Raw genomic sequence first — 27,263 nt, forward strand, 5'->3', positions numbered from 1 at the left:
TGTGTGGCCGATTTCCCCAATTAAATCGAATTAACGTCCGACTCCCGCCTTTTTTTTTTAATTCTGCCTCGTACGGTGGGCGGAGTCGACCAACGCGTGGAGCACCTTTCACCCAGTCCCGTGGCGGCTTCGGCGGAGTAATACGTAGTAGTCTGTAGTAGCAAATAGTCCGCGCGTATTTTTATTTCTTCGGGCTTATTTTGCAGCTATATTATCTGCGAATGAAACTATTTATTCATGGAAACCTAAAAAACAAAAAGTGAAAGCAAAGCCTCCACGGGACTGGGTGAAAGGCGCTCCACGCGTTGGTCGACTCCACCCACTGTACGAGGCAGAATTAAAAAAAAAAAGGCGGGAGCCGGACGTTAATTCGATTTAATTGGGGAAATCGGCCACACAGGGCGATAAGTCACTGTTTCTAAGAATGCTAGGAACGGGTAGATCGAGTTCCCGCGGCAAAAAGACAAGTTCAGAATCCTCTTCAGTGCACCTTTAATGCAAATATTGCTACATCTACAGTGGACCATGTAGTTTTCGTTAATGGGTAAAGGCACCTTGGATTGTTTAAAAGGGAAGTTAACGACGCTCTTCTGCATAGGGTGTTATGACCTTTCTACAAAGTGTGTCGCAGCATTGATTTCTTATTGAAGCTGTGCCTATGTGCTAGTTAATAGCCGAAGAGTTGAGTGCTTAAAGAAAAGCAGTTTTAGTGGTCTTTCAAAGGTGCACTGGACCTCTTCCCAAACTATAGAGTCAATTTTGTAGTACTGCTTGTTCACCAAATGGCTAAACATGCAGTTTTCAAAGCACAAAAAGCAGCCGCACTTTGTTTCTGTTGTAAGCGTGGTTCCCATCGTGACACCATGTGCAGTGAAGTGCAAACACATGCAATAGTAATTTTGGCCGTGGTGAACTTGGAACCAGTGACGCCTTTAGTTGGACAAAGTGCATTGTGAAGGAATGATTCAACAATTGGAGAAGAGGTTCCTTGGAAGCAGTGTGCTGTACCCGTTTTTCATGAGGTATCACATGCTGTAAGTCGCACCTACAATGAGCTTGAAACTATTGTGTTGAGTGGCAACCTGTGCACACATAGAAAAATGGGCATTATGAATGAGCTGGGCGGTGCTACGAAACTTGGCAACACAAGTGGATTATTCTAGCACTCTGTTCATTTTATTCTGCAACACACACCAGTCCTGACCACTGCTTTGAAGCTCAACTTGGCAACTGCATATTAGCTGCTCAGAATCACACTCCACCATACAAAGTTTCAAAATGTTTGACGTACTGCTCACAGTGCTCTCCCTTGGCAAACTCTGGCACACCCTTGAGGGCCTCATTACGGTGCTCAAAGAACTTGAAAACTGCATAAAATATTGCAGGGTCGTCACTGCTTCGTGCAGCCTCCAGAAATTTGCGGGCCGAAATGGAGTCCGAAGTGCCCAGGTTCTGCACAAACCGGATGGCGCTGAGCACCCTCTTCTGCGACAGAAGCACTTCTACAATTTCCTCATTGGCTGTGCCGAGTCTCTTGAGCATGTCAAGAGCTAGCTGTGTTGCTGGTGGGTACACTGCATGCAGGGACAGGAGGAGGCATGCCAGTGGTTTAGAATCTGTTAGTACATGGTATTGCAGGAACTGATGTAACTGATGGAACCGCCGGTTATGAACAAGTACATTGATGAGGAGCTCGTTGTGGCAATAGGGAACCGGCAACTGGTGCTGCACCAGCGACCTGATGTACTCGACGAGGGTAGAGACGACAAAATGAAACCTGTCCTCGCACTCATCAGCGAATTTCGAGAAGACGTGGGCATACATATCCGAAGGGTCCACACAGCCTTCCTTGGCAGCAAGTTTGTCGAAGACATCTGCAATTTGGTCAAGGGGCAACTGGGAGTCCTTTTCCAGCAGACGACAACACACACCGAGCAGTACATCTTTGGAATTGGACCGCTGCAAGAGGAAATCAACCAGCTGGCGCTTGTCATCAAAGTGTGCCAGCAAGGGCTCCAGCCTCAGCGTGACGTACCAAAGGCAACCTATCTTTGCGTCAATGACGATGTTCGGTTGGAAGACAACCCAGTTTGGTGAGTACAGCTCATAGCTGACCTCTTCTAATGAGTTGTTTGGCGGCACAGACACCTTAAGCTTGAAAGGGCGAATGGGTGACGGGGGAACTACAGGTCTGTGATACGTCACAAAACCATCGCTGTACCCAGGCAGCTTTATGTCGAACAGCATTGACCGCTTCGACGCTTGATGGTGCACAATGACTAGGCTGTCCACTATGTTGACAGCAAAGCGCCCGCTTGTGTCTAGCTTCAGGATGTCCGTCTTTCTTGGCGGCGCTTCCTTCTGCAAGGTGTAAATGACGATCTCGGCCCCCGTGCCCCCGACCGAGGTTCTCGCTTGATGACGGAGTACAACGATAACGCACTTGCCGTACAGCACTGCTGTCGTAACATCCCGCTCAAGCAGGCACACTCTCGGCGGCTTAGGAATGATTGGCAGATCAACTTCGAACTTCGGCAGCCGCGTAGCGACACCCGGTTTAAACTGAAACGGATGCAAGATGTTACCAAGCGGCCCAGACGACAGCACAAGCAACGATGTAGCTGGCTGATAAACAAACCAATTCACTTGTAGCGTGTAGGTCTTCAGAGCCCGCAGCGTTCGTTTCTCTGAGCTGACCTGATACAACTCGATGCCGTGGTCCGTAACGAAGACAATTTCGTTCGCACAGGTCCAGGCTATGCCCAAGATGTTGGTGGCTTTTCCTTTGCAGCTCTGAGAATACTCTACAGTGTCGATCGTGCCGGAAAAGTTAACAAATTCGACAGACTTTTGGCTGCGCTGAATGGCAAGGACTTTCAGATCGGGAGAGAACTTGATCGAGACAACGTCCCCCTTGTCGTCCATTCTGAAGTCGGTAGATTTGTCGTCATCTGGACCCTTGACGACAACGCCCGTCGCTCCGCCCGACCGCACAACGAACACCTGCTGGTTGGCATCGTCAAAGAAGACGTTCGCAATCTTACTGACAGGTTCGAACCTTATTGGATTTGATGATAGTTCAAGGAAGTAGTCTTTTTCGTCTGTCATTGCAGAAGACACCGCAACAGAGATGCAGGTAACCGCAGCGCCATTCGTGCCAGAACTATGCCAACAAATAGTGGATAAAAAAGAAATAAAGCACTGGTAACCGGAGAATATCTTAAGTCAGGAGGTCTACCACAAAAATAAAAATAAAGCAAGTGTAACAGGTCAAGTACAGTGGAGCATTCTTCGTTATTTTTGTTCTTTCTATGGGTCGTTTTTACTCAACGTGCTAGAGGGCTAAGCACACACAAACACACGCTGCGCACACACACGCACACACTCACCACACGCAAAGTGCAGGGGCATCAGCAGCCGCGGGTAGAAAGTTACCGATTGAAATCAGCATGAAATTAATAGGTAAGTGGCATCTCTGATGACATTACTTTGTACTCTGTTGAATACGCAGTCTTTTGTCATTATAAAGGCCGCCGGAAATTGTAATCTACTCGAAATTCCCGTCTTGTGGCAGCAGACACGGCGATGTCGGCCAGGGCCCCGGGACTGCGAGGCTGAGATAGGCGCCGAGTCGTCGCTACCGAGGACGGCTGCTTGCCATTTCGGCGTTGCAAGTGCTTGGAACACCGCCGGTAACGCCGTGATGTACGACCCAGAGTCGCCAACGGGGTAAGCACCGAAAAATCCAACGCCGTTGGAGCTTTGATACCTTTTTATATGTTTGTGTTTTATCTGGCGCTCTCCACCGCTGCTTCTCTCTCGGTGCCTCAAACATGGCCGCCGGGAGTTGATCATCCGCTGACCCCTGACAGTCGAAAAACCGCCGTTTTACATTAGTATACGCCCGTGGAATGGTGTGAGGGGCCCGAGTGTGTCAGCATATGTTCAAGGATACACATACAGCCGACACTACGGCCGCAGGTGAGCGGCGAAACGCGGCGCCCCCGATCACAGAAGGGGAGGCCTCCTCAGCGGCACTCGCGAGGTATCGACAGAGTGCAGTTTTCCCGTGATTGCGGCTCCGGAGGCGCGGAGACACCGACGAGCAAGCTACAGGCTTCGAACTGCACCTCCAGATTCGACGGTAGCCGTTGCGATCGTCCGCGTCGAACTTGACGCCAACCGTACGCTGTGCGAGAGCGTTTGCCGAGCCTGCTACTCGACCCCGGCGAAGCCATGTTTCGTGCTCGACTCGCTGATTTAAATGGCCGTAAGAGCAGCTGGCTCGCCTCGCTCTTCGCCAGAAGGAAGAATGTCCAGCCCCAGCTTGGTTCGGTTGGGCACGGCGCGGGTAAGGATAGTTTCGCACTGTTTTGCAGGAATACGTGTGCGGTTTCATAACACATTTCTTTATTATATACACCAAGGCAGCTATCGTGCCGTTTGCGCGGGCCGGACGCTCGCGTTTGGGCGTCGGCGTGCGCCCCGGCAACTGCGGATTATCGAGCGGTGTTTCTCACGGCCAGGAAAACATCTTGCCGCTACTGTATGTGCGACTTCAGCGATGATCGGGTCTTGCAGCTTTTGGCGCTAGCGGCTCGTTCCCGCGAGCTTGCAGGCTGCCCGCGTCATCGTAAGCGGCTGTCGTAGTGCGAGCTCCGTGCCAGTGTGGCTCGCGCCGCATCATCTACGTGTATCATTGAAGAGGGCGGATTCGCTCACTTCGTCTTCTGATCGCTGTGATCGCGCATGGTTGTGGGCTGTAGGCATAGCATAGGTCATCGCTGTCTGTCCCTCTATGCCAACACGACGCCTCGCTTGTTTCTGCGCCTGCTCCACTCGTTCTGCACACGCACATTGTTATTCTCTTTTTCGCAGGTCTGCGCCCCTTGCCTTATTTTGATGGCTGTTTTGTGCTAAGATGCTGTGGTATTATGTTTTCGTTGTTTCCTCGTGAGATTCTGGGCAACTTAGCTCACCCAACAAGCCATCTGGTGTTTTGTCACAATTTCAGATTTGAACACTGTTGCTCATTTATTTAATATTGAAGCAGAATCTGCGTGTTCTTTTTGTAAGTGCTCACTTGTCTCTCTACCTCGTGCAAAGAGAGTTGGCATATTGTGGGGCAAGTGTTATCTGGAGCTGTGGTATTCGCTTAGCTGCCGCGATGGTTTGGTGTTTTTTTGTATTCTGCTGGCAACCTTCATTACACAGGTTGAATTTAGATATGCCAGAAATGTGGAAACGACCATGCTTCGACATGTAGCTGCACTTTAAGGACAAGTTCACAAAATCTGCAGCTATCCGCATGCTCCACCTCATCCTCCTAGAGGCATGTACTGCTATATAGCCACATGTAGCACAGGCCACCTCTGTGCATATTAATTTTGCTATGTTCTGTGTTATTTGAGTTGAAAACAGTGGGAGGACAGTGTCCCCGATTTCAGGTAAAGCTATACTCCGTTTCATACATCAGTTGCAACACTGAAAGGTATGGAACTAGTCCGCATGAAAAAAAAAATAAAGAGAAGCGCATTCGTGCTTGTTTTTTCTCCGAGTGGTCTAAGGCACAAAAAAGCGACATGTCGTCGGCAATAACAGTGCATCTAGTCAAGCTCGTGACAAATGTATAATATAATAAGCCTGCAGGCAAAGCATTCACTAGTTTTCGCTCACCACAAGGAACGCATTACTTATTGATCGTGGATGTTGACAGTGCAAACAGGAGCGCTAGCTTCGACAGTGTTGCACCTGATGTATGAAAACAGAGTATAGAAATCTACAGAATGTGAAATTCGCTTTTTTTTTTGGTGCAGTGCGCACATTCTACAACATACATTTTTGGTGCACGAGATAAAACCTTCAGGACAAGTGATACATTCAGATGTTCTGCTTGCTCCTTTTGCGCCAAGTCATGTATAGTACAGGCTGTTTTGTGTCCACTTTTTGAAGGAGCTATAGTGCAGAAAAAGGAGGGGGGGGGGGGGGGGGGGGGAGGTGCTGTTCTAATCTTGTGTGGTGCCGTCGTGGTACTGCCAGCGGTGCTTGCCAAAAAGGGGCACAAAATAACGGCACCCCTTTAACAAGCACTGAGACTTGTTTAAAGAAAACATTTTTGTACTTATGAGCACTCTGATCTTAAAAAGTTACAGAAAACCTGTTTGTAACAGCCATCTTCATACTGCTTAAAATTGTGTGATCAGGAAAGATTATTGTTTATTTATTTATTTATGTATTCATTTGAATTTCTTGCAGCGCCATGACAGCATAATTGCAGGGGGGGATACATACTACATACATTTCAAACAAACAGCATGGGCTACCCAGTCAGTGATACATTGCCAGATTTTAAAAAAAAAAAAAAAAATGGTTTTTGAGGAAAGGAAGTAGCGCAGCAATTGTCTCATCTTGATGAGCACCTGAACTGTGCCAATGGAAGGTGGGAGTGAAAGAAGAAAGAGAGATATTGCCAGAGTTTGAAAAAAAAAAAATGGTTTTTTAGGAAAGGAAGTAGTGCAGTAATTGTCTTATCTTGATGAGCACCTGAACTGTGCCCTAAGGGAAGGGAGGAAGGTGGGAGTGAAAGAACAAAGAGGTGCCGTAGTGGAGGGCACTGGAACAGTTTCGACCACCAGAGGGCATCTTTAACAGCACACGCACATCTTTGCATTTTGCCTCCATTGAAACGCGGCTGCCGTGGCCGGGTTCTCACCCGGGAACTCCAGCTCAATAGCCAAGCGCTCCATGTACTGATCCACTGCGGTAGAGATGCCAGATTAGCATTGCCTTGTATTTTGTCCTCAGAGTAATGGCTGGCTGTCAAGATACGTTACCATAATGGTTGCCAACAGCAGTTGGAAAAAAAGTGTAGAAGGTGTGCCTGGTGGTGCCACTGCTGCTTTCATTCTAGGCTGTGTACAACTGCTCCATGCACTTTTTATTGATGTGTGCACAACTATCATCTGTGAATGAAACTGAGTACTGTGCGAGTTCTGGGAATACTATTTGAGGTGCTTCTGAGAGAAAAATATACATGAAAGAAACCAGTTCTTGAAACCGAGGACAGCGTAGACATTTTTTTTTCTTCTTTTTGTCATATTTTTTACAGCAAAAATAAAGAATCATTTTAGATGGGTGATAATTTCATAGAAAGTGGAAGAAGAGACAGCCACATGGAGCCATAGCCACAATCTTTGCATGCTGTGCACTACCGTTTGAGCTGCAGCGGCGGTCATTTCACTTTCGACTTTCAAAGACATTGATGTTACCTGTAGCCTGGCGCTGAGAGTGTTCATCACTCGCATACTATGCGCAAAAGAAAGCGGAAGGATTGACGGAAGGATCAGCTTGCGCATCAGCTCATCTTTCTTAATGATTTTAATTTGAGCATTTTCTCTCATTGTCAGAAACAGTGTCTGTAAAAAATAAATTTGTATTGAAGGTGACCTTGTGGCAGGGTTATACGCGTGTGCACTCACTAACTTTTTTTATTTTTCTTATCGCAGTTCCCCTGCCACAGCTCTGAAAGGCATGAATGGGGATTCTGAAGGCTCAACCAGTGAGGACAGCAAAGGTGTGGACAAGTGAGTGTCACCTTTATGTTTTGAGCTCAAATGAACGAATAAATATGTGCTTATATATACTCATTCAACCTTATTTGCACCTTGCATGCATGGCGGAGGAATAAATATGAGCTCTTGTATTCATTCAACTTCTTTTTCTTGTCCAGCCAACGCATGTGGTCCTTTTGAGCACTGTCATTGGCTTGAAGTACTTTGAGTTGGCCAATGAAAAGCTGGCCATGTGTGTTTGCAGAGCACTCTTGCAATATGTAAAAAATTGTGCGCAATGTTTACTAGGGCATTGTGCAAGCAACAATACTTCACAGGAAAACAGTGTGAGCTTCACTTCTGAAAGTAGTGCTTGATACAAGCAAACACGTCACTCCAACATATTTCGCGTACTACTGTCATCTGATATAACATGTGGAACACCGAGTAAAGGTTGCGTTCAGACTGTATTTTGTATTCAATGTGGCATACTGAAATACAGAAGTGAAAAAACTCGCTCTTTTTATCTTCATTATACACGTATTCCTTGCTTTCTGGTTATTACATGCTGCATTTCACAAGCTTGACAAACACAGATTGTACGGATATCATGATGTTGAATGTTTTGCATTCCTGCTAGAGGTGTGAGTACTTTTTCACAACTATGACTGACGTAGTTTTCCTGCCAAATCGATATGAATGGAATATTTTCACAATATTCGTAATTAGTCCATGTGTTCATGCGAATCAATAACTGTGCGATACGGCAAAGCGCCAGCGGTGGTGCTGCGGCATGCCACTATGACTTCTGAAGTTATATCTCTAGCTGTAAAAAGTTGCAACAATGATCTGCTGTGTGGAGTTGTTATGAGTATATTAGAGAGTTTTAGAATAGGGTGACCCTATTGGTTAGGGGCATAGTGAGGCACAACAGCGCATGCACAGAACGCTTACACTTCTTGGGTCTCTGGTGGGTTTGTGGGCAAAACTAATGCAAAACTGGTGAAATAGTGACGCCCCCAAATGCCATATAGGTTCGGGCAAGATGGCGGTGTCCGGCAAGGGATGGATAAGTGGGTGGTAGGGGCTCGTTTTTCCATTAGTTCATCGTTGCCGCTTCACTGTCACGCAGTCGCGGCAAATTAATGGCGCACAATGCTCTTTATTTCTGCATCACAAAATGCTCAGCAATAAAATGCTGCAAATTTTAAGATTGCTTCTGGATTTTGATAGCTGCTAGGCTTAGCGAGTACTAAGCATTGTTCGGTCACCCTGAAGACAAGACGTTGAAAAGCACGGGACGTTCAAACAGTGTGGTGTTGCTGACGTAAAAAAGAGGTCACAATCGATGGAACTTCTGGTGATGCTTTGGTTTTATTATTTATTACTGCTTTTTGCTTATGTTGGCGTAAATAAAAGTCTGAAGTTAAATTTGCAAGGTTTACAATTTCGCATTTCACTTTTCAGCTAATGTAATCCAGATGTGGCCGGCCCTCTATTCTGAAGCTATCGCGAGTACGAACCGGGAGGGCCACCTTACGCCCCATGAATAAGGGGCCCCTAAGCTCGGTTCCCCTATTCTAAAACTCTCTATTAGCTCTGTGACCACCTAGTTATACGAAAATTACCTAAGTGTTTGCTCAACCTGCGTGAACCCTGTAAAGTTACCCAGTCTTGTAGGCCAAGCATGGGTGTTATGAACGATGTTCAAAAAGACCTTGTCGCGGCACTGAGCACTCTATCCCGCGCAGAGTGATCATGGCACAGTGATGCGACTGCTGCGCCATTTGCACCAGACTGCACTAAAAGGCAAAGCCTGCTACATGTTGCTACATTATAACAAAATACGCATAATTTTATTTTATTTTACAATACTGCCAGCCGCCTTTTAGCGGCCAAAGCAGGAATGGGGAGAGTACAGTGCATTAGCAAACAAACAGGCACGCACGTGGTATACATCGGGTTATGACAAAAGAATGAACAGAAGAGAAGATACAACAAAGTACATCAGACGCGAGGCCTGTACATAGTTTACAAATCTGCTGTGCAATTGCCAGAGAAGATAAGGGACCACTGCCGATGATTCACACAAGGATGTTACATACACTATTATCACAAGCAGGGATGCAAAGCAAGCAAAAATGTTTCAACTGATTTGGATGCGGTAAAGTTGGGAGGCAGTCCGTTCCATTCGTGGATGGATCTCTGAAAAGAAGAATGGCGATATGAATTTTGTTTTACATTGAGGCATTAAAAGTGTTTTGGTATGTTTTCCTCAAGTAATCTTTGCCAAGCCTGAGCCAAAACTTGTATTTACTTAAGAATGAAATTCTCGGGTGCCATGTTGTATTATCTTTCGCAAATGCATGCATGTTGCATATCAAGCTGGCCAGGTCCATTGGCACCTCGTGTAATGAGAACATAGAAGCGAAATAGGCCTGGAGCACGCAGGGATTTACTCTGGTCATACCGTGGCTTGGAGGGCACGCTAAAAATGCACAAGCAAAAACATTCACAAACAGCACCAGTCTTCACTTTCACGTCCTTGCCCGGCTGAAGTGGGGAAACTGCACGCTACCACGAAGTTCTCAGGGTGGACTTCGGTTTTGAGGTTCGCTTCGTTGCACTATCAAAAAGAGGCGTATAGTCCTGGATAATTTTTTTCACTCATGTTGAGCTGTCTCTCTGCTAGGTGATTCCAGTTCTCCAGCGCATATTCAACGGCATGCAGCTTCAGTTTTGCATTGTAGCTTCTTCGCTTCACGTACGGCGTCATGCTGAAATCGAGACTTTCAGGAATGGCTGGACTGGATGCGGTGGCGGCGCGCACTTCATGCCATCACCGCATTCAGTCTGGTTGTTGGGAGGTTATGTGATTCTAGCCGTAGGATAACATTTTAAAAAGGTTTAGCATAGCGCGTTCCGCTTCCGTTAACCGGATCTGCGGCGAGTTGGGTTCCCCCACTTGGAAACGGGATTGCCTATCGAGTTCAGTAACAGTCATTAAAAACGGTTGTGTGGCACTGGCTGATCTGCATTGAGTTCAATGTTAGAGGGCATTAAAAGTGCTTGTTTGACAGGGTTATAAGTGCTGCTAAGGTTTTGAACTGAATAAAAAAAGAAGGAGAGGGTGCGTGAACACTTGTTTTTGGTAGAATTCAGAACAAAAGCAAATACTACTTATTCTTTCTCCTTCCTTTTTCTTGCCCACAACTGTGAGTGTCAGTCTGGTACTCCCCGCTGTTTCTACAAGATTATTGCCTGAATCAGTTGGAAGTGAATGAAATAATAAGTGGCACAGTTTCAAGTCGAGCCTTGCTTTTATCGAATGCCACAATGTTGTGTATAGACCAGATTTTTGAGCCTCTCCTGGGCGCGGCCATTTTGCACCGACTGGCGCGCCGCGGTGCGGGCGTTTCGTTGGGGACTGCGGGGCTGCGGCAGTTCCGCGGCCGCGCCTGCATATAGCCGCGCTTCGGGCGCTAAAAAAACATTGTCGAGCATACTTCCGCTGCGTGGCTGTGTTGCAGGAAGTATTTACGTTATCAAAGCGATAACATTGACGCGTTTTAATGACATTTAGTTTGACATTCAAGTTAATTGTGCCGGCGCTTAGAACGCGCTCGTGCTTAATCGAATTCCGTCTTGGTGCTCCACCGCAAAGAAACTTTTTATTCAATATCAAGAATTAGGTGTGCGGCTAGTATGCAGTTCCAATTCCCATGCACTCTTATTCCTTCCTGCCGGCCATAAAGCCCCCCCCCCCCTTCCACAAACGGCTTTCTTGTCGCCGCGCCAGTTTATCAACAAATTACCGCTGTGAGCTCAACTGAGTCGCAGCGCCAACAGAAAACAAATTTTGTCATGGTTTATGCAACCTGGTGCATAAAAACGTACTTCCGCTTAATTTATAAAAGCTTGAATAGATATGAGCAGCTAATCCAGCTTTCACTAATTCTGAGGTCCGAAGTCGCGTTATTTTATTCAGGAGCTCTCGCCGCGTGTGAGAGCGTTGCGTAGGCGTTTGGCTAAGTGTGGAAAATGTAATGAAATTGCGCATATTTTCCTATGAATAATGTAGATACCGCACCGCTGCGGTGGCTCAGTGGTTATGGCTCTCTGCTCTGGCCCAAAAGACGCGGGTTCGATCCCGGCCGCGGCGGCCGAATTTCGAAGGAGGCGAAATTCTAGAGGCCCGTGTACTGTGCGATGTCAGTGCACGTTAAAGAACCCCAGGTGGTCGAAATTTCCGGAGCCCTTCACTACGGCGTCCCTCATAGCCTGAGTCGCTTTGGGACGTAAAACCTTAATAAACCAAACCAAGCTAAGGTAGATACCAACAGCAGAAAGATACTATAGATAAACCTTTCCCCAGATACCTCTAACATGCGTGCCGAAAAAGCAGCTGAAATCGGTAGCGGTCGTGCTTACAATCCTCTGCATGAAATGTGTTTAATGCGAACAAGAGCAAGCTCAGCGCAAGGGTGCCGAACACGTACATGGTGATCGAAAACACGCGCTCTGTCGGGACAACCGTCGGTCTGCAGCTCGCCTATCCAGTTACTACTCCACTGAGTCAAATCAATAGATCTACATTCTGATGCATAAAATTATCATAGATGATATCGCACGTAAAAGGGGACGACAAACGACACGACAGCGCAGAAATCTGCTTAGAAGTGCCGGTTTCCAGTCCGTACACTACTTGGTCGACTACACTCGGATGTCACGTTAACGAGTAACTGCGCACTAGATAACCGCAGCACTGTCTGGAAGAGGGCAAATGTGAGTAGTGACGCACAGCACACACCCTCATACGTTAGCTGATGGAGCACAAAACGGCAGAAGCGAACACGTAAACATGCGTTCTATGCGCGGCGCCGGCGCGACCCGCAGTCCCTCGGGCCGCGCGCGCCGACAGATGGCGACTGGCGTCGAGAGTAGGCGCGCGTCCGCAGCCTGCGTGCGAGGGTAAAAAAATCTGGTCTATATTGAGCAGTTTTAGTACTCCCCATGTGTCCCATGTAGAAGTGTGGGAAAATTGTGCATCTATACAAATCTCCCTCTGGTGACACCACATTCTAAATATCTAATGGTCAGTTCTGTTTTTGTAGAGCGCATTTTATCACCATCGCCAAGGTGAAAAGTGGAGCGGGCTGGGCTAGTTACCGAAACGGCACAGAACAAGGCGAGTGATAGGAAGGTACCACTTGACAAAACTTTGCAACTACTTTTGACGCGTGCAGGCTTGCTTCCGGAGACATTGGAACCGCGCTTGTCGCGTGACAGGCCGGTCAGCATCCTGCGCCGTGCACGAGTACACCACTGAGCTTTTGTCAGGAGGCCCCTTCTTGGTGAGCGATAACATGCAGTGCCCCAGAAGGAAATTTGCATGATTTGGTAGCCCAGTGGGCATGCATCACGCACTAGGGCCTTGCTTGATAGTTTTCGCTTGCGAAGAGTGAACGAAAGCTGTGGGGTCTCGCCATTAGGTGACCTGCATTATTTCAGTCCAGATCTATCGTAGCTTGGGACTACAGGAATAAGGTGTACAAGAGACAATTGAACTTTTCTGCCATGCTCCTGAGCTTCCGTTTGCTCATCAATTGCAGAAAAGGATAAAACTAGCGACATTTATCTGGACTACTGCTTATGATGTAATAATACCCTGCAGTCCCCTTTGGCCGCGCTGACTTGAGCATGCTGGGACACTGGTCTTGAAAAGAAAATTTTATTAATTTAGTCATAGTTATGAGATTTTCAGGGCACATGTATTTTTGTGCGCTGATTCTAGATATGTCATTTAATTTCATGTAAAACAATTCCTTGAGCACTTATGCACTTTTTATGCAAGTATTTTGCGGAGAGTTTTGGAAGAAAATTTGCTGCAGGAAACTTGCTGAAATGTATGCCATTGGGTTCTCTTGACACCAAGGAATACAATAAGGGTAAAATTATCATCCTGGCTCTCATAGAACTTGAGTAATAGGGTACGGAAGCTGCCACTTCATAAACAGGAATACACACTTTCCTTCTCATTTCTGAAGCGACAACTTTAAAACTCTATAACTCAAGTTCTATGATAGGCAGGAAGACAATTTCACCCTTATTGTATTCCTTGGTGTCAAGAGAACCCAATGGCATGCATTTCAGCCAGTTTCCCGCAGCAAATTTTCTCCAAAACTCTCCGCAAAATACTAGCATAAAAAGTGCATAAGTGCTCAAGGAATTGTTTTACATGAAATTAAATGACATATTTAGAATCAGCACACAAAAATACACATTCCCTGAAGATTTCGTAACTGTGACTTCATTAATAAAATTTTTTTTTTCAAGACCAGTGTCCCCCCTTAACTAGCAGGCCAACATTGACAAGAGCTAAGCAAATGGCTTTCACCTCTAACAGCCTTCCTGTAATAATGGTGTAGATGACTCGGAAAGCTCAATTACAGCTCTGGAAATGTAAATGGTCTGACTTACTTTAAGTGCACCTCACTAGAGGAAATGCATTAAAAATGATCGCAAAGCAGCCAGCGTGGCTTAGACTTCAGGCTCCAGTTTGAAGCAAATAGAAAGCGTACAAACTTGTCATTAGAGCCTCGTAATTGGTGCATACGTGTATATTCAGTACCATTACAGGGTGCGCACAAGTCCTTGAAAACCCTTGAATCTGAAAATTTTGTTCTCAAGGCCCTTGAAAATCCGGGATTTTTTGCTGCTCCTTGAAAATCCTTGAATTTTTAGTGTAGCACATGTAGATGGCTATTAATAAGGAAAAAAAAAATGAAGTTGCAGTGTTTGCATTTTTTTTCTATGCGTGTTTCAATATCAGCGTTTCAGCTGTTAAAAAGAAAATATTTTGTGTCAGTATAGCCGACGTTTGCACGACAGTTCGCCACATTGGAACCACTGGGCTCTGAAGCCAACTGAGCCAATTCAGTCCAATCAGATTTAAGCTTCGTTATGGCGGTTGACGGCATTGCATTTTGCAGTTGCTTCTGTACCCAGCTTGTTGCGGCTGAAGAACCTGACTGCAAAGCAGATTCCTGGGATAAGCAAACTTCAGAAGGAAGAAAGAAGTTAGCCTCCAAAATTTGGATCCTTTCACAACTTATGAGAGTTTGCCAGTGATGTCTTAATGCTAGCAAAGCTTCAATTTTCACTGGGTGTGGCCATGGCCCTCAAGCCATTCCTCATGGAGTACCAGACTTATCAATAAGCCCATGGTATTCTTTCTTGCAAGGGACTTGGAAACTGTAGTCGGGAAGCTACTGACGAAGTTTCTGAAGTACTCGGTCTTGTCTTTGGCAAAAGGAGTTGCTGGCCTGCCTACGGTGGACATTGGAAGCACAGAGAACCACACTCCACTTGAAAAGGTGGCTGTAGGCCATGCTGCAGAAGAGACTGTCAGAAGCAGTAAAGCAAGCCAGAAAGATGTGTTCCAGTTCCGCATGGAATGCTAACACTTCTTGATCAGTGTGACAAGGAAGGTGCTCGAGAGAAGCCCACTGAGGTTCCCAATCGTTAGGAGTTTGTCCTCTCTAGACCCACAACAAATATGCGTTAAACCAGATGAATGAATGCCTGGCCGGCTTGAGAAGAGTGTTGGATAGCCTCGTTACAGCGGGCAGAATGTTTGAGCACCGAAGAGATGCTGTTAGGGGAGTACAGAGAGTTACTGCAGGAAGAGATGCATAACCTGCGTATGTTTGAGAAGAATGTAAACAGGTTGGATGAGTTCTTGTCTGAGCTGATGAAGTTTAATTCATCATACGGGGAACTCTGGAAAGTTGTCAAGCTTTTTCTCGTGTTCGGTGATGGACAGGCCACTGTGGAGCGAGGTGTAGCGTGAACCGCCAGGTTGCTACAGAAAACCTGAAATACCCATTGTATGTTTCGCAACATTTCGCGTACAACGCTGTGGACAGGGCAGGGGCCTTTCTTAATGTCCCTATTACAAAAGAGCTGAGGACTCCTGTATCAGCTGCCAGGCAGCTGTATGGTGCATATCTGAAAGCAGAAAAAAAAAAGAAGCAATGTGCTGATATCAGGCTATCAAAGGTGCTGCATTGACAAAGAGATGACGCGATGGAAAAAAAAAAAAGCAAAAGAAACTCGGGGCAACAATAACCGACCTCCAGGCTTCAGCGGATTGCTGAAGGCAGAAGCTGAAAAGGCAGAAGCAGCTGATGATCATACATATGTTGTCCAATCCAATAGTGTGAGGAAGGCTGCACAAAAGCAGGGCTGAGGAACAGCATAGCCTCAACCAGAAGGTTTTGGAAAAGCAGCAGGAGCTCCTTCGAAGTTGCCACCTGCAGTTTTCCAGAATTGGTGGCTGTTTGCAGTTTTTTATTGACTATTTATTTTGGCAGCTTAGTGCAATACAAACCGTTCCTTGAGATGTTTTGTTTTCCTAACTTCGTTCAGTAAAATTGGTAACAGATATATTGACTATGGAGTTGCGTTGAGAACTGCTGCTTGTAGCATTATGCTGAGTCCTTGAAAACACTCCAACAGGGCCTTGGAATTCCTTGAATTTACCCCTTTTGAATCTGTTCAAGCCCTGTATATAGCTCCTGTGCTGTGATTGGTGTTATCTATTGGAAACTGCTGCTGCTGCTGCAAAAAAGTAGTAACAAACCAAGTTATATATTTAGAGAATACTTGATATTTGCATACTAGTCTTTAAGAATGGTTAAATGTGAACGATGAATTGCCAAAATGAAAAATGAAATAATAAACATATCTTTGGGCTGCAGCATGCAAAACCTCATAGGAAATAACCTAAGATGTCCTGGGATCGTAGCAACTGTACATATATTAGCCAGGCAACACTGCTACCATGTAGACACCTACCACGTGCCCAATACCTGCGAATTGTCTCTAATGCTAGCTTTTCGTTTTGCATTGTAACTTGTGGGTATGTTGGCAATTTTCACAATTTAGAGGGGAACCTCAAATAATCCAGTATGGCGGTGTTATGGAGGAGTCCTTCTACAGCCTAGGCAGATTAGCGTTTCCTTTAAAATTTTGTGACAAACTCACATTTGTTTGTTTATTGATGGTGATAACCTCGTGTGAGCCAGTCCTACGTTCCTCAGGGGTGTAAAGGAATAAACAGAAGACGGGGAAGAAATTGCTGTCCGGCATTTGAAAACAGCTGGCGTGAAACTGGAGCAGTAGATGGTTGACATGCGTTTTGTCAAGAACTGAAAATTAATGGCATCGACGAAGACTTTTGTACAGCAGTCGAATTAAAGAACTATGTATTTAGCAGCACAGGCAAGCAAAAGATCCACCGATTATCATGCTGCTGGGGCTGAAACGAGGCTTGAAAATTTGGCAAGGCATTCTCGTTTTTGTTTTAACTGATAAAGATCCACCCTTTTGCATTTCAAAAATTTATTGACTGCGTGCTACATTGAATATGAATGCAGATTTCTAATTGTGTGTACAGGTGGAGAGGGGGAAAAGTGAGACTGTCTTCTTCGTGCACTGTTTTCTGAAGCAATTGACCGCATTTTGTACTCTCAGTTTGTTTATAAGGATTTGATGAAAGGGATGTAATGAATGTAAGGCCACCGTGCCACAATTATTTTCTTTCGATTCAATTTGATTCTTATCATCCGCACGTCTGACTGATTCCAGGCATAACAAGGCATTCATGAGGGCAATAACGAAGTGCAAAAAGAACCAGTATGAAATCACCACACCGTACCCCCTCACCGTATTTTTTTTTTTTTTTGTGGATAACAAAGCATCATATCGCCATACATGCATGCTGTACTGAGGCCTGTCATTACAGAGACTGTCAAGCACGAAATTCTTTGCGCTTGTAATGTGCTCAGCACTTGCTTAGCGATGTTAACAATTAGCACCTCTTATTTACATAACTGCTCTTGTCCAGGTAAATATCTTTTTTTTTTTTTTTAAATATAGGCTGAATGCTAGATAAGAGCTGTGCTGTCATGGTCTTGCAAGTGCTCCACTAATGTAGGAAAGAAAAGCTTCCTATTCCTGTGCTATGTATGGTGTGCACCAGAAAGATTCGCTATGACACGTGTATATTGGATCTTCTATTTAGTTAGTATGCAAGCATGCACGTAACAGCGCTTCTAAGGTCTATTTTTGTAGGGAAGATATGATATCTTCAGGGTTGAGGGAAGCACCGCAATGAAGTAAATGGCACGGTTCCGCGTGCGCTGATCATTCTTGGGATAGTTCGCGGTGTTGCTCTACAGCATGGCATCGTCGATTTCGTGAAAATCACCATTAGAGCTAAGCAACAGAGGACTGTATAAAGGCACTAGGCGCAAAGGGAAGCCTAGTGTGTGTTGCCAAGCACATTACGCTACAATCAAATGAAAAAGAAAAACTTGCAGCATTTGGCTTTACTTGCGGAGACGTATGGGCAGTAGCCAGATCTTTGCCTCACTCCAAACCCCTGCTTGTGGTTTTCTGTGCTGCACCAGTTCCGACACAGAAGCCTGCGGCCTTTTCCTTCTGCTTCTAGAGGACACATTGCTTTGGAGGCCAGGTGACAGCTTTTCTCTCGTCCGAAGACTGCAGGACTGCATCAGAGCAGAGCCAGTTCTTTCAACTACTGTGCCTCAAATTCAGCATCGAGGAGCAGATTATGAAGCGTGTGCCCTTCCGAGAACCTACTTTGGCAAACTTAGAGCTTCTAGACCCCGTTGTTGTCGAGAAGGTCAGCTCCATCAAATCCCATCCCCCCCCCACCCCTCCCTAGCAGGATCATTCCCGTATGTGGTTGCTGAGAAGTCCTTGCAAAGCTTGGACGCTGAATGGAGGATGGGATCCTCGGGGACACAGACCAAGACATAGAAACGGAAGCAACCTTGCACGAGTTCTGGGGCTCAGTATTCCAAGTGAGACGCAATGATGAAACCATGGTCTTCCCTGCACTCAAGGAGTTTGTATCGGCCACTCTAAGTTTGCCGCTTTCTAGTGCAGCATTCGAAAGGGCATTGTCTGCTGTTAACCAGTTAAAAACCAAGCAACGAAACAACGGACATTGTATGTGGCTCGCTGCATACCAAGCACCTGATTGCCACTTCAACGTGCTACGGATTTAGTGTTGAGAAGCCATTGCTCTGCAGGATGAAAAAACTGCTAAGGTGAAGGCCAAAGTGACGACTAATTTCCTTGTTGCTGCTCTGGATTTGCAGATGTCATTAGTCATTTGTTTCTCTGAATTATATTCTGCGATATATTCTAGTCAGTGAAAAAGTTAAGGGGGGACATGGGTCTTAGAGCATTTTTTTTTATTTAGAGACCAAATGCAATGAAACTGCACAGACTTATTCAGTTTTTTCTGCTGATTTCAAATATGCAGTTTGTTTAGTTCTAGACAAATTAGTTCCTGAGATATTAATATATATCATGCCATTGTCTGCTGAAACAATAGTAAAGAAATGGGCCACCAGAAATTTAATTTTAATATGTGGGTAGATATTACAATGTGTGAGGAATGCAACGCTGGAAGCAGTTTTCAGTTTTTTGACCGTGTGGACAAATGGGCTCAAGGTTAGTTTTCAAGTGAGTTGACCAGACATGCAGTGCCAGAAAACATGACACACATGAAACTAACTATTAAGCCCATTTGTCCACACGGACAAAAAGCTGAAAACTGCTTCCAGCGTTGCATTCCTCACACATTGTAATATCTACCCACACATTAAAATTAAATTTCTGGTGGCCCATTTCTTTTCTATTGTTTCAGCAGACAATGGCATGATATATATAATATCTAAGGAACTAATTGGCCTAGAAATAAACAAATTGCATATTTGAAATCAGCAGAAAAAACTGAATAAGTCTGTACAGTTTCATTGCATTTGGTCTGTAAATAAAAATAATGATCTAAGACCCATGTCCCCCTTAAGAAATTTGTAAAAGTCACTAGTCATTTCTTCTTCTAGTTATTGATGTTTTATTTTCTAGTCAGTGTATATACAAGCTAACAGCACTTATTTCTATGATTGGACTGAACTAGTCAATGTGAATGAATACCCACCAACACCTCCAACAGAGTGCTCCATACTTTGATTTGACTGTCGACTTTCGTGGGAGCATTTTTTGCGCTGCCACCAGTTATTCTTTATTTATTTATTTATCCACAGAGCGCATTTGGCATTGCAGTTGGGGGGGGGGGGGGGGGGGGGGGGCTGATACAATAACATAGCGCATAAATGCAGGTAAATAAAAAAATAGAGAAACAGCAGCCCAGTCATTCACAAAATAAGCAAAGAATAACAGCATTGACGCAATATGCATCTATGTACAGAATTCGGGGTACAAGAACGTCAACCTCATACCTCATTCAGCTGAAATCGCAATTCATTTCGTGAAACAGTGCCGGCAGGAAGATAGGAATTCAATAATGTTATCAGGTTACTATAATTCCTATACGATTTCCTCTATACTCTGCCCGAACCCGCAGCTGATAATTAGAGTGTTTAATGTCGTACCGTGGTTGCCGTTGGCTGGTCATGGACTAGTGGCCGGCCCGCTTGGCCCAGACGTGCACCTGATGCTGCTATCCTGCGGCTGTTGCTATATACAACAGTGGCGCTTCTTTGTTTGTTACTACTTCGTACTGCAATAAATGGACAACCCATGCTGCAAATGCAAAGAGAAAACATATTTAAACAAGTGACCCCAGCATATAGGGAAATCTTTTGATTTCTACTGATTTTTGATGGCAAAATCTACTACTACTTTTTTTACTGCTGTAGCACTACTGCGTTGGCACAGCGTGTTGGCCTTCATGTGCACTTTCGTCCAATACTGGGCAAAACCGAAACATTACAAGTTTGCTGCCTAGGTTAGGCCTGTTCAGAGTAACGCTAACGCAGTGTACTGTGTGCAATGCAGAAAGCAGTTTTCACTCAGTAACATGGGAACAATAGAGGTGGTAAGTCACGCTGAAAGAAGCGCTGACTGGCCGCAACTGCAGCCAGGACGCTGTCTCTAGCTTCATTTTTGACACCACCGGCAAACAAAACGGCGGCCACCGTTGAGAACAACGCCGTCCGCAGCTTTCGGCTGCTTCAACTACAGCTACGGAGCGTGCTGTAAAGGATATCTTTCAGCAGGTTATAAAGGTCATAAATGCTGAGGTGACTTGGTGTCTCAATGCTGTTATGACGCACACATCATCTGTGCTGCTGTGGCATCAGCTTCTCTATTCCTGGAGGAGAGCCTCATGTCGGAAGCGAGCCAAGCCTCTCGCTTCATCATAGCATTTGACAAATCGCGAAACAAAGTTGCAAAAAAAGAGCAAATGCTTTTCGTTGGACGTAGAGCACAAACGTACTACCTGATGTCATGCTTTCACGGGTGCATGCAAGCTAAAGATTTGGCGTCCGTCTTTAAAAGTGCAACGGATGGACTCTCACGATCGAAAATCATTCAGATAACACGGACAGGCCGAATGTAGACATGAAGTTTCTCCACGTGTTCAAGAAGAACTGTGTGCATCCAGTGACTGCTGTCGAATTCTCCAAGTTGGAAGCTGTGGTCATCATGTAGTGAGCAGCGCGTTTAAAACTGGACACGCGACAACAGGGTGGCAACTCATGGAGCTTCGGTTTGTTATTGGGGTTTAACGTCCCAAAGCAACACAGGCTATGAGGGACGCCGTAGTGAAGGGCTCCGGAAATTTCGACCACCTGGGGTTCTTTAACGTGCACTGACATCGCACAGTACACGGGCCTCTAGAATTTCGCCTCCATCGAAATTCGGCAGCCGCGGCCGGGATCGAACCCACGTCTTTCGGGACAGCAGCCGAGCACCGTAACCACTGAGCCACCGCAGCGGCTCATGTAGCTTCTGTGGGCTATGTACAACTTGTTCAGATGCGTAGCTGCCCAATGCGCTGAATGCACATGTATGACTGGGAGCAACATTCACCATTCGAAGTTTTGCCCTATGCATTGGCTTGAGAATGTTCATGTTATTTCGAGGGCTATTGAGGTCCTGCATACTTAAAGGTGTGCATTGCGTCGTGTTGAGACGAGAACAAGTGACCGACTAACGCCACTTTCGGTGTGGTTGAACCAACTATTCGTGATCCTCTGCTGTTTACAAAGCTAACCTTTATGCATGCTATCGCAGAGGAGCTGAGGAACTACAGCTGTTCTCGCCTAGGTTCCAGGACAATTCGCCTATGCTTCCATTTCTTGGTACAACATTGGAAACCTTTCTGTGGTAATTTATAAGTCAAATAGTGAAGAAAGAAATGATGGCAGTGGACAGTCCATTGAAGTTGATAAAGGTCTACATGGAACATCCTGCAAACGTTGTTGTGGCGCCCAAGACTGACTTTAGCTGAACAGCATGCAAGTGAAAGGAAAACACGACTGAAGCCAACGGTCACCGGAACCAAGGATTTCGGTGCTGCAATGAATGCACTCCAAAAGGCTCCTAAAGTTTCATATTTGACTATCCTTGAATTCAAAAGGGACTGCAACACTTTCGTGAACAACTGCGCCAAAAAGATCACGGAAAGGTCGCCCTTGACATTCAAGCTGTCGAGGGAATCGTCACCGCTCGATCCTGTGTGAGCGCTGATTCCCGGGCTTGGGGAAAGGTGTCTAACTATTGCACTTGTAGTAGTTGTATCAGAGAACCAATGGATGACGGAAGCAGGAGCTGATCATTCATGGTACATGGACCTACAAACAAGGATAACTTAGCCTTGACAAAAGCAGTGCTGAAAATTATTGGCAAGAGCAGATTGACTGGATGCCCTAGGGTGGGCATGCGTGGTTCAAACAAGGAACTACTCACTTTTGCCAAGATGGTTCTCTCTCTTTTGCAAGGAAATGCATTTGTCAAGCGGGGATTTTCTATTAACAAGGAATGTCTAGCCTAAAATCAGAAGGAACAGTCTCTTGTCACCCAACCAATCATCTTTGACACCGTGTTGTCGGTTGTAGGATTTTCCAGTGTACAGCTGACCAAGAGGATGCTTCAAATGGTTTGTGGGGCAAATGCATGGTGGAAAAGAGGAGCTGAAGAGGACAACAGAAGAAAGGGCCAATGCATTGAGGAATGAAGAGGAAAGGAAGCGTGCCGCCACTTGTGCGAAAGAACTTCAGCTCAAAAAACAAAGTGTCGGCTGATGTTGAGATGCAGATGTCCTTTATCCAAAACAAAATAAATTCTCTAAACCAGTGAAACAACATTAAGGCGTTGTGCGCAATCTGAGAGTATGTGGGGATGATCGAGGTTGACTTTACAATGTTCCGTTGTGATTTGTCGCTCTTATTTGTTATTTAAAGCTATGCTTTTTTTATAGCTACCGCATTTACTTGCGTAATTTGCGCTCTTTTTTCCCTTCGAAAAGGGGGTGGGCAAATTACACTACAATTTTGGGACCACGTCCTAAAATACTGTACAAGCTTCATAATGCGCAATAGATACCATAGATACCTACACATCGACCCCCCACAACTTGCACCCCTCGCTGGCCAAAAAGAAAAAGGAAAGTTCACTCCAAATATAAGACGCATACCCCACTCCCGCCCCATGTAATGTCATCCCTCACAGGATGGAAAGATGGTGTGTGTGTGTGTAGCTCAAAGCAATAGATGCAGTAGCGAAGCCAGCAGGCAGAGCCAAATGGAGATAACACGATAAAGTGGCGCCCTCACCTGCGGCCCAGCTGACTAGTGGCAAACTGAACAGAGTTTCGGATTCCGGCATGCATGCAACTGTTCGTCCAGGACAGCGCCTGCCAGCGCGAGCAAACTGATTAAACGGCGCACAGTTTGTCCCCTCGCCACTCGCATGGCCATGCCGATCTTCACAAGCCTGTCGTGCGTGCGCCCGCATGCATGCTGGTGGTCTGGTGCAGCAGGCAGCGTAACATACGTGAGGTAATTAATTGGGGGTGCGCAAATTACACAAGTAAATACAGTATGTTTACTGACAGAGAGAACCTTGCTTGTGAAAAAGTTGACTTGTCGCAATGTGCCTTTATTTTTTCTTTCCTACCCTGTAACAGCCCACAAACGCTTACAGTGTTGCAAATAAAAAAAAAAGTTGAGACCCATACCAATGAGGTTACTATCATTAGATAAAAATATCTCATTCAAAGATGTTTGGTTCGGTAGGCAGTCCCTTTTTACTATTCATATTTGGAAATGTTCAACTTTATTTGCAATGGGTTTTATCATTTGTTCTTTTTTCGAAGATATTCGAATTGCTGTAACCTCTTTTCCTCCCATTTTCTTATTGAATGAAATAAACACCACTGCTTACTATTCGAACTGGATTTGCAGACAATCTTTTTTAAACTCCTTACTTGAGAGTGGCAGCATAAGGCGGCATTTTGTGAGGCTGTCTTGACGTAAAACACATATATGTCACTTACGGAATTTTACAGTAACACTCAAGGAAAAGCTGGAAAACTCTGGGAATTTAGAAACGTCAACTTGGTGGACACCCTGTAGCTGAACCAAGCCATGTCTCAATGTGCTGCCTAAGCACAAAGCAGAGGGAACAATTTACATTAGCCAGAGAGCATCTTAATTGCTTCAGTCTCCTTGAGTGGTTTATGCCTCCAACAGGAGGTGCCAATTAAGCAAATCAGAAGTAACAACTGGAAGTACTTTTCAGGTCGTTTTGGGTGACAGGACAGAAAGCCCCAAATCTGTTGTTAGATCTGCGTTGGAAGCTCAAGTTTCGCAAAAGGAAGAAACTTAACTCTTTAGGCTTCGATGCTTGAATGTTTCAGCGGGGTCCTTCGTTCACCTTATAACTACTGTATTGCGCACGGGGCTCGATCCATTGTCATACAGTTAGGCACGGATTGCATTGCCCTGTCTGCGAGAGAAATCAGAATAGGGCTTTGGAAAGTCCACTACAGAGAAAGGAAATGCAGTGGAGCGGGATTCCAAGATTTTGCTTTCTTTGCTCAGCACTACACCACTGGAGAAACAAGCCCGATAAGAGGCGTTCTTGCAATCGACATGTTAGGTGAAACTCATTCTCACTATGGAGTGGAAGCTATGAGTGCAAGGCGCTTCCACAAATTTGTCATGCACTCGCGAGCTAAGCACAAGGGCCCAGAAGCCGTTCGTCACACCTTGTTCCACTATTTCCAAGCTCTGAGGAACAGCACAGCACCAATTTAGGTTGGGCATCTGGATTCAAGATCGCAGCACTTCATGGTCGCAATGCGAACTGCCAAGTCAGAAGGAATGACGCCGGCATGACTGCCATGTGCAGATAGAAGAGGAGATAGAACAATTAAAAGATCATACACACGTCGCAGCTGAGATGCATACTTAAGTGACAATGACGACCACGTGCTTAGCCACCCAATACAACACCATTAGTAGGAGTCTTTTTATGCTGTCGTGTAGGGCGAGTATTGGTGCACAAACTGCTGTTTACACAAAGTGCAAAAATCCTATTTTTGTTTCCTCCTGAACTGTAATGTACACTATCACTAGTCTACTTTACCAACTGCACTAGTTATAAAATTTACCACAGCAATGTTTGTAAATGCAAACAGTACCACTAGGATGCTTGTTTTGCTACAGAACATTGGTTTTTGGTTTATGGGGTTTGATGTCCCAAAGTGACCTAGGCTATAAGGGGCACCGTAGAGGAGGGCTTTGGATAATTTCAACCAGCTGGGGTTTTTTAATGTGCACTGATATCGCACAGTACCCAGGCCTCTAGCATTTCGTGTCCATCGAAATGTGACTGCCACGGCCAGGATTGAACCCGCGTCTTTAGGTCATTATCTGAGCACCGTAACCAAGCCACCACAGTGGCATGCTGCAGAACGTTAGATGGTGGCACAAAATTAAAATTGAATACGGGTAACGCAGGCAAAAAAAAGAATAATAATAATAAGGGGTCCACTTTGGTTTTCATGAAAGACTGAAAAATTCTCGATTGCACATTTGGAACCAACTGGAAGTGCTACCCAGTCACAAAAGAAACCATTGGCTTCGAAGCGGACTTTTGAGTTGTGCATTTGGAACCAATTGGTGGAAGCTGCAATTGAAGTAGACTGGGCATTCCATTTTGATATTCCAGTTCTAGCTCCCAGTGCAAGTGGCAACTCCATGTGGGCTACAGGCAAGCTTACATGACACACAAACCATAGGAACACTACAAACTTGAAGAGGCAGCACAACATGATAGTGGTCAGTACATATCCACTGAGTTAACTTTATTAGGTTATATACCACTTTCATGGGACCCTTTTCCTGGAGTCAGTGGCACTTGTATGACTGCAGTGATGGTGGAAGCGACTAAAACAATTGTTGAGATAGGCTGCAAATATCTTTTTTCCAAGTTTTTAGAGAGCAATGTGCAGATCCCAGTCAAGGAAATCATTGGCTTCCGATTGGACTTTCGAACAGGAAAATTTCCAATTGTGTATTCGAACCGATTTGGAAGCTCCAGTTGGAATGCTCCATACATTCCATTTTGATGTTCCACTTTGCTGTCCCAATTTTACTGGATTCAAATAGAAAGGTAGAACCATTTGGGCTAACCACCTAGAACTAGGAGAACCAGTTTGATTCACGTGTCCATTTGGCTTGCCTGTTGGGTTCATCTGATTCCAACTGGATCCAATTGGAATGCCATGTTGGGCCCAACCTTTTTTTTTTTTTGCATGCGAAGAAAGTGCTTGCTCAGTAACTCTCTCACTCCTGGTACACACCTCAACCACACTGTGATGGAAGGGATGAAGGAGAGAGTGAAAACTTTAGCTTATCCTTTCTAATTTCTGTAACGTCGAAAAGTAGGCGCAGGAAAGGTGCCACCACGTATATGGACGTCATCATAGAAGAGCATTAAGAGTATATTGTGTTATCAGTGTCAGGAACCTCTACTCAAATGTCGCTGGCTAATGTAGTTAGTGTATTAAATTGTCCACCTGGTTTAGCGGAAGTTTGTTTTCTCCAGAGCAGCATCTGGCTTGTACATGACACTATTCGTATCGGACGAGTACAGGTAAATTTTGTCTCTTCCCTTCTAATGACACACCTACTACAGGTCCACCTTTGTTTGCCAAGAAGCAGCGCGGCTTTGTGGTCTGTGGGGTTGCATGCTTGCCTCGCAATCTGAAAGTCCTGGGTTCAGTTCCCCACACCTTCAGAAGAAATTTATTTTTCTATGATACTACTGTGACGTATGGGACCACTGCTGCTGGTCAGCACCAATGCCGGGTTTCGTTGCCGATGAGCCATATGCTTTCGCATGAATACTTCCGAAAAGGAGTAATACCGCACAGACTTCTGCTCTTACGACGAATTAGGGATGTGCAGATGAAGTGAATGAAAAAAAGAAAAAAAAATGCACTCACCAGTGCGTATGTCTCTTAATGTCCCTCCAAACCAATTGCCAATGAAGTGTCAGCCATGAGAGTGAGGTGATGGCCTAAACAGGAGTGCAGACCTCGTGCTGTTCAAAGCCAACTGTATCAGTCTGGAAATCTTCGTCTTGTGCCCGTAACTGCTGCTCCACTTACATTTTTTTTAAGGCATAATATAAAACTTGATGGACTGCATAAATGGCAAAGGCTTTGTGCTGCACAAAACATAATCTGTACACAATAAAACCGATTACAGTGCCGGCAAATTTGAAAACCCAGATTGCCAGTGAAATTGGATTAGCCCCGAGCCGCTGCATTTTTCATGAATCATAGGTTGATTA

General features: G+C 45.3%; 2 protein-coding genes across 13 annotated transcripts in view; one reads left to right on the forward strand and one right to left on the reverse strand.

Moving 5' to 3' along the window:
* Positions 1 to 1,154: 1,154 nt before the first annotated feature.
* Positions 1,155 to 3,166, reverse strand: Bulli (regulator of MON1-CCZ1 complex protein bulli). The gene has a single exon (XM_089545360.1). The coding sequence runs from the start codon at positions 3,106 to 3,108 to the stop codon at positions 1,252 to 1,254; it is 1,857 nt and encodes a 618-aa protein (XP_089401486.1). The 5' UTR covers positions 3,109 to 3,166; the 3' UTR covers positions 1,155 to 1,251.
* A 156-nt stretch (positions 3,167 to 3,322) lies between these two features.
* The window catches only part of Set2 (SET domain containing 2), a 91,312-nt gene continuing 67,371 nt past the window's right edge, over positions 3,323 to 27,263 (forward strand). For 8 of the 12 annotated variants that reach the window (XM_089545347.1, XM_089545355.1, XM_089545351.1 and 5 more), the window contains exons 1-3: positions 3,323 to 3,462; positions 3,575 to 3,729; positions 7,506 to 7,583. In XM_089545347.1, coding sequence (XP_089401473.1) covers positions 3,704 to 3,729; positions 7,506 to 7,583 — 104 coding nt within the window. In that variant the 5' untranslated portion in view covers positions 3,323 to 3,462; positions 3,575 to 3,703. Of the gene's footprint in view, positions 3,463 to 3,574; positions 3,730 to 3,841; positions 4,352 to 7,505; positions 7,584 to 12,796; positions 12,905 to 27,263 lie in introns of those variants that run through there. The other 4 variants (XM_089545359.1, XM_089545348.1, XM_089545358.1 and 1 more) reach the window with 4 other exon arrangements.

The sequence above is a fragment of the Amblyomma mixtum genome, chromosome 5 (genome assembly GCF_055824585.1).
Source record: "Amblyomma mixtum isolate Tamu chromosome 5, ASM5582458v1, whole genome shotgun sequence".
In the NCBI taxonomy this organism is placed as follows: domain Eukaryota; kingdom Metazoa; phylum Arthropoda; class Arachnida; order Ixodida; family Ixodidae; genus Amblyomma; species Amblyomma mixtum.

Bases quoted from the DNA above. Each gene is read 5' to 3' on its own strand.
- Bulli (XM_089545360.1), bottom strand. From the start codon at position 3,108: ATGACAGACGAAAAAGACTACTTCCTTGAACTATCATCAAATCCAATA.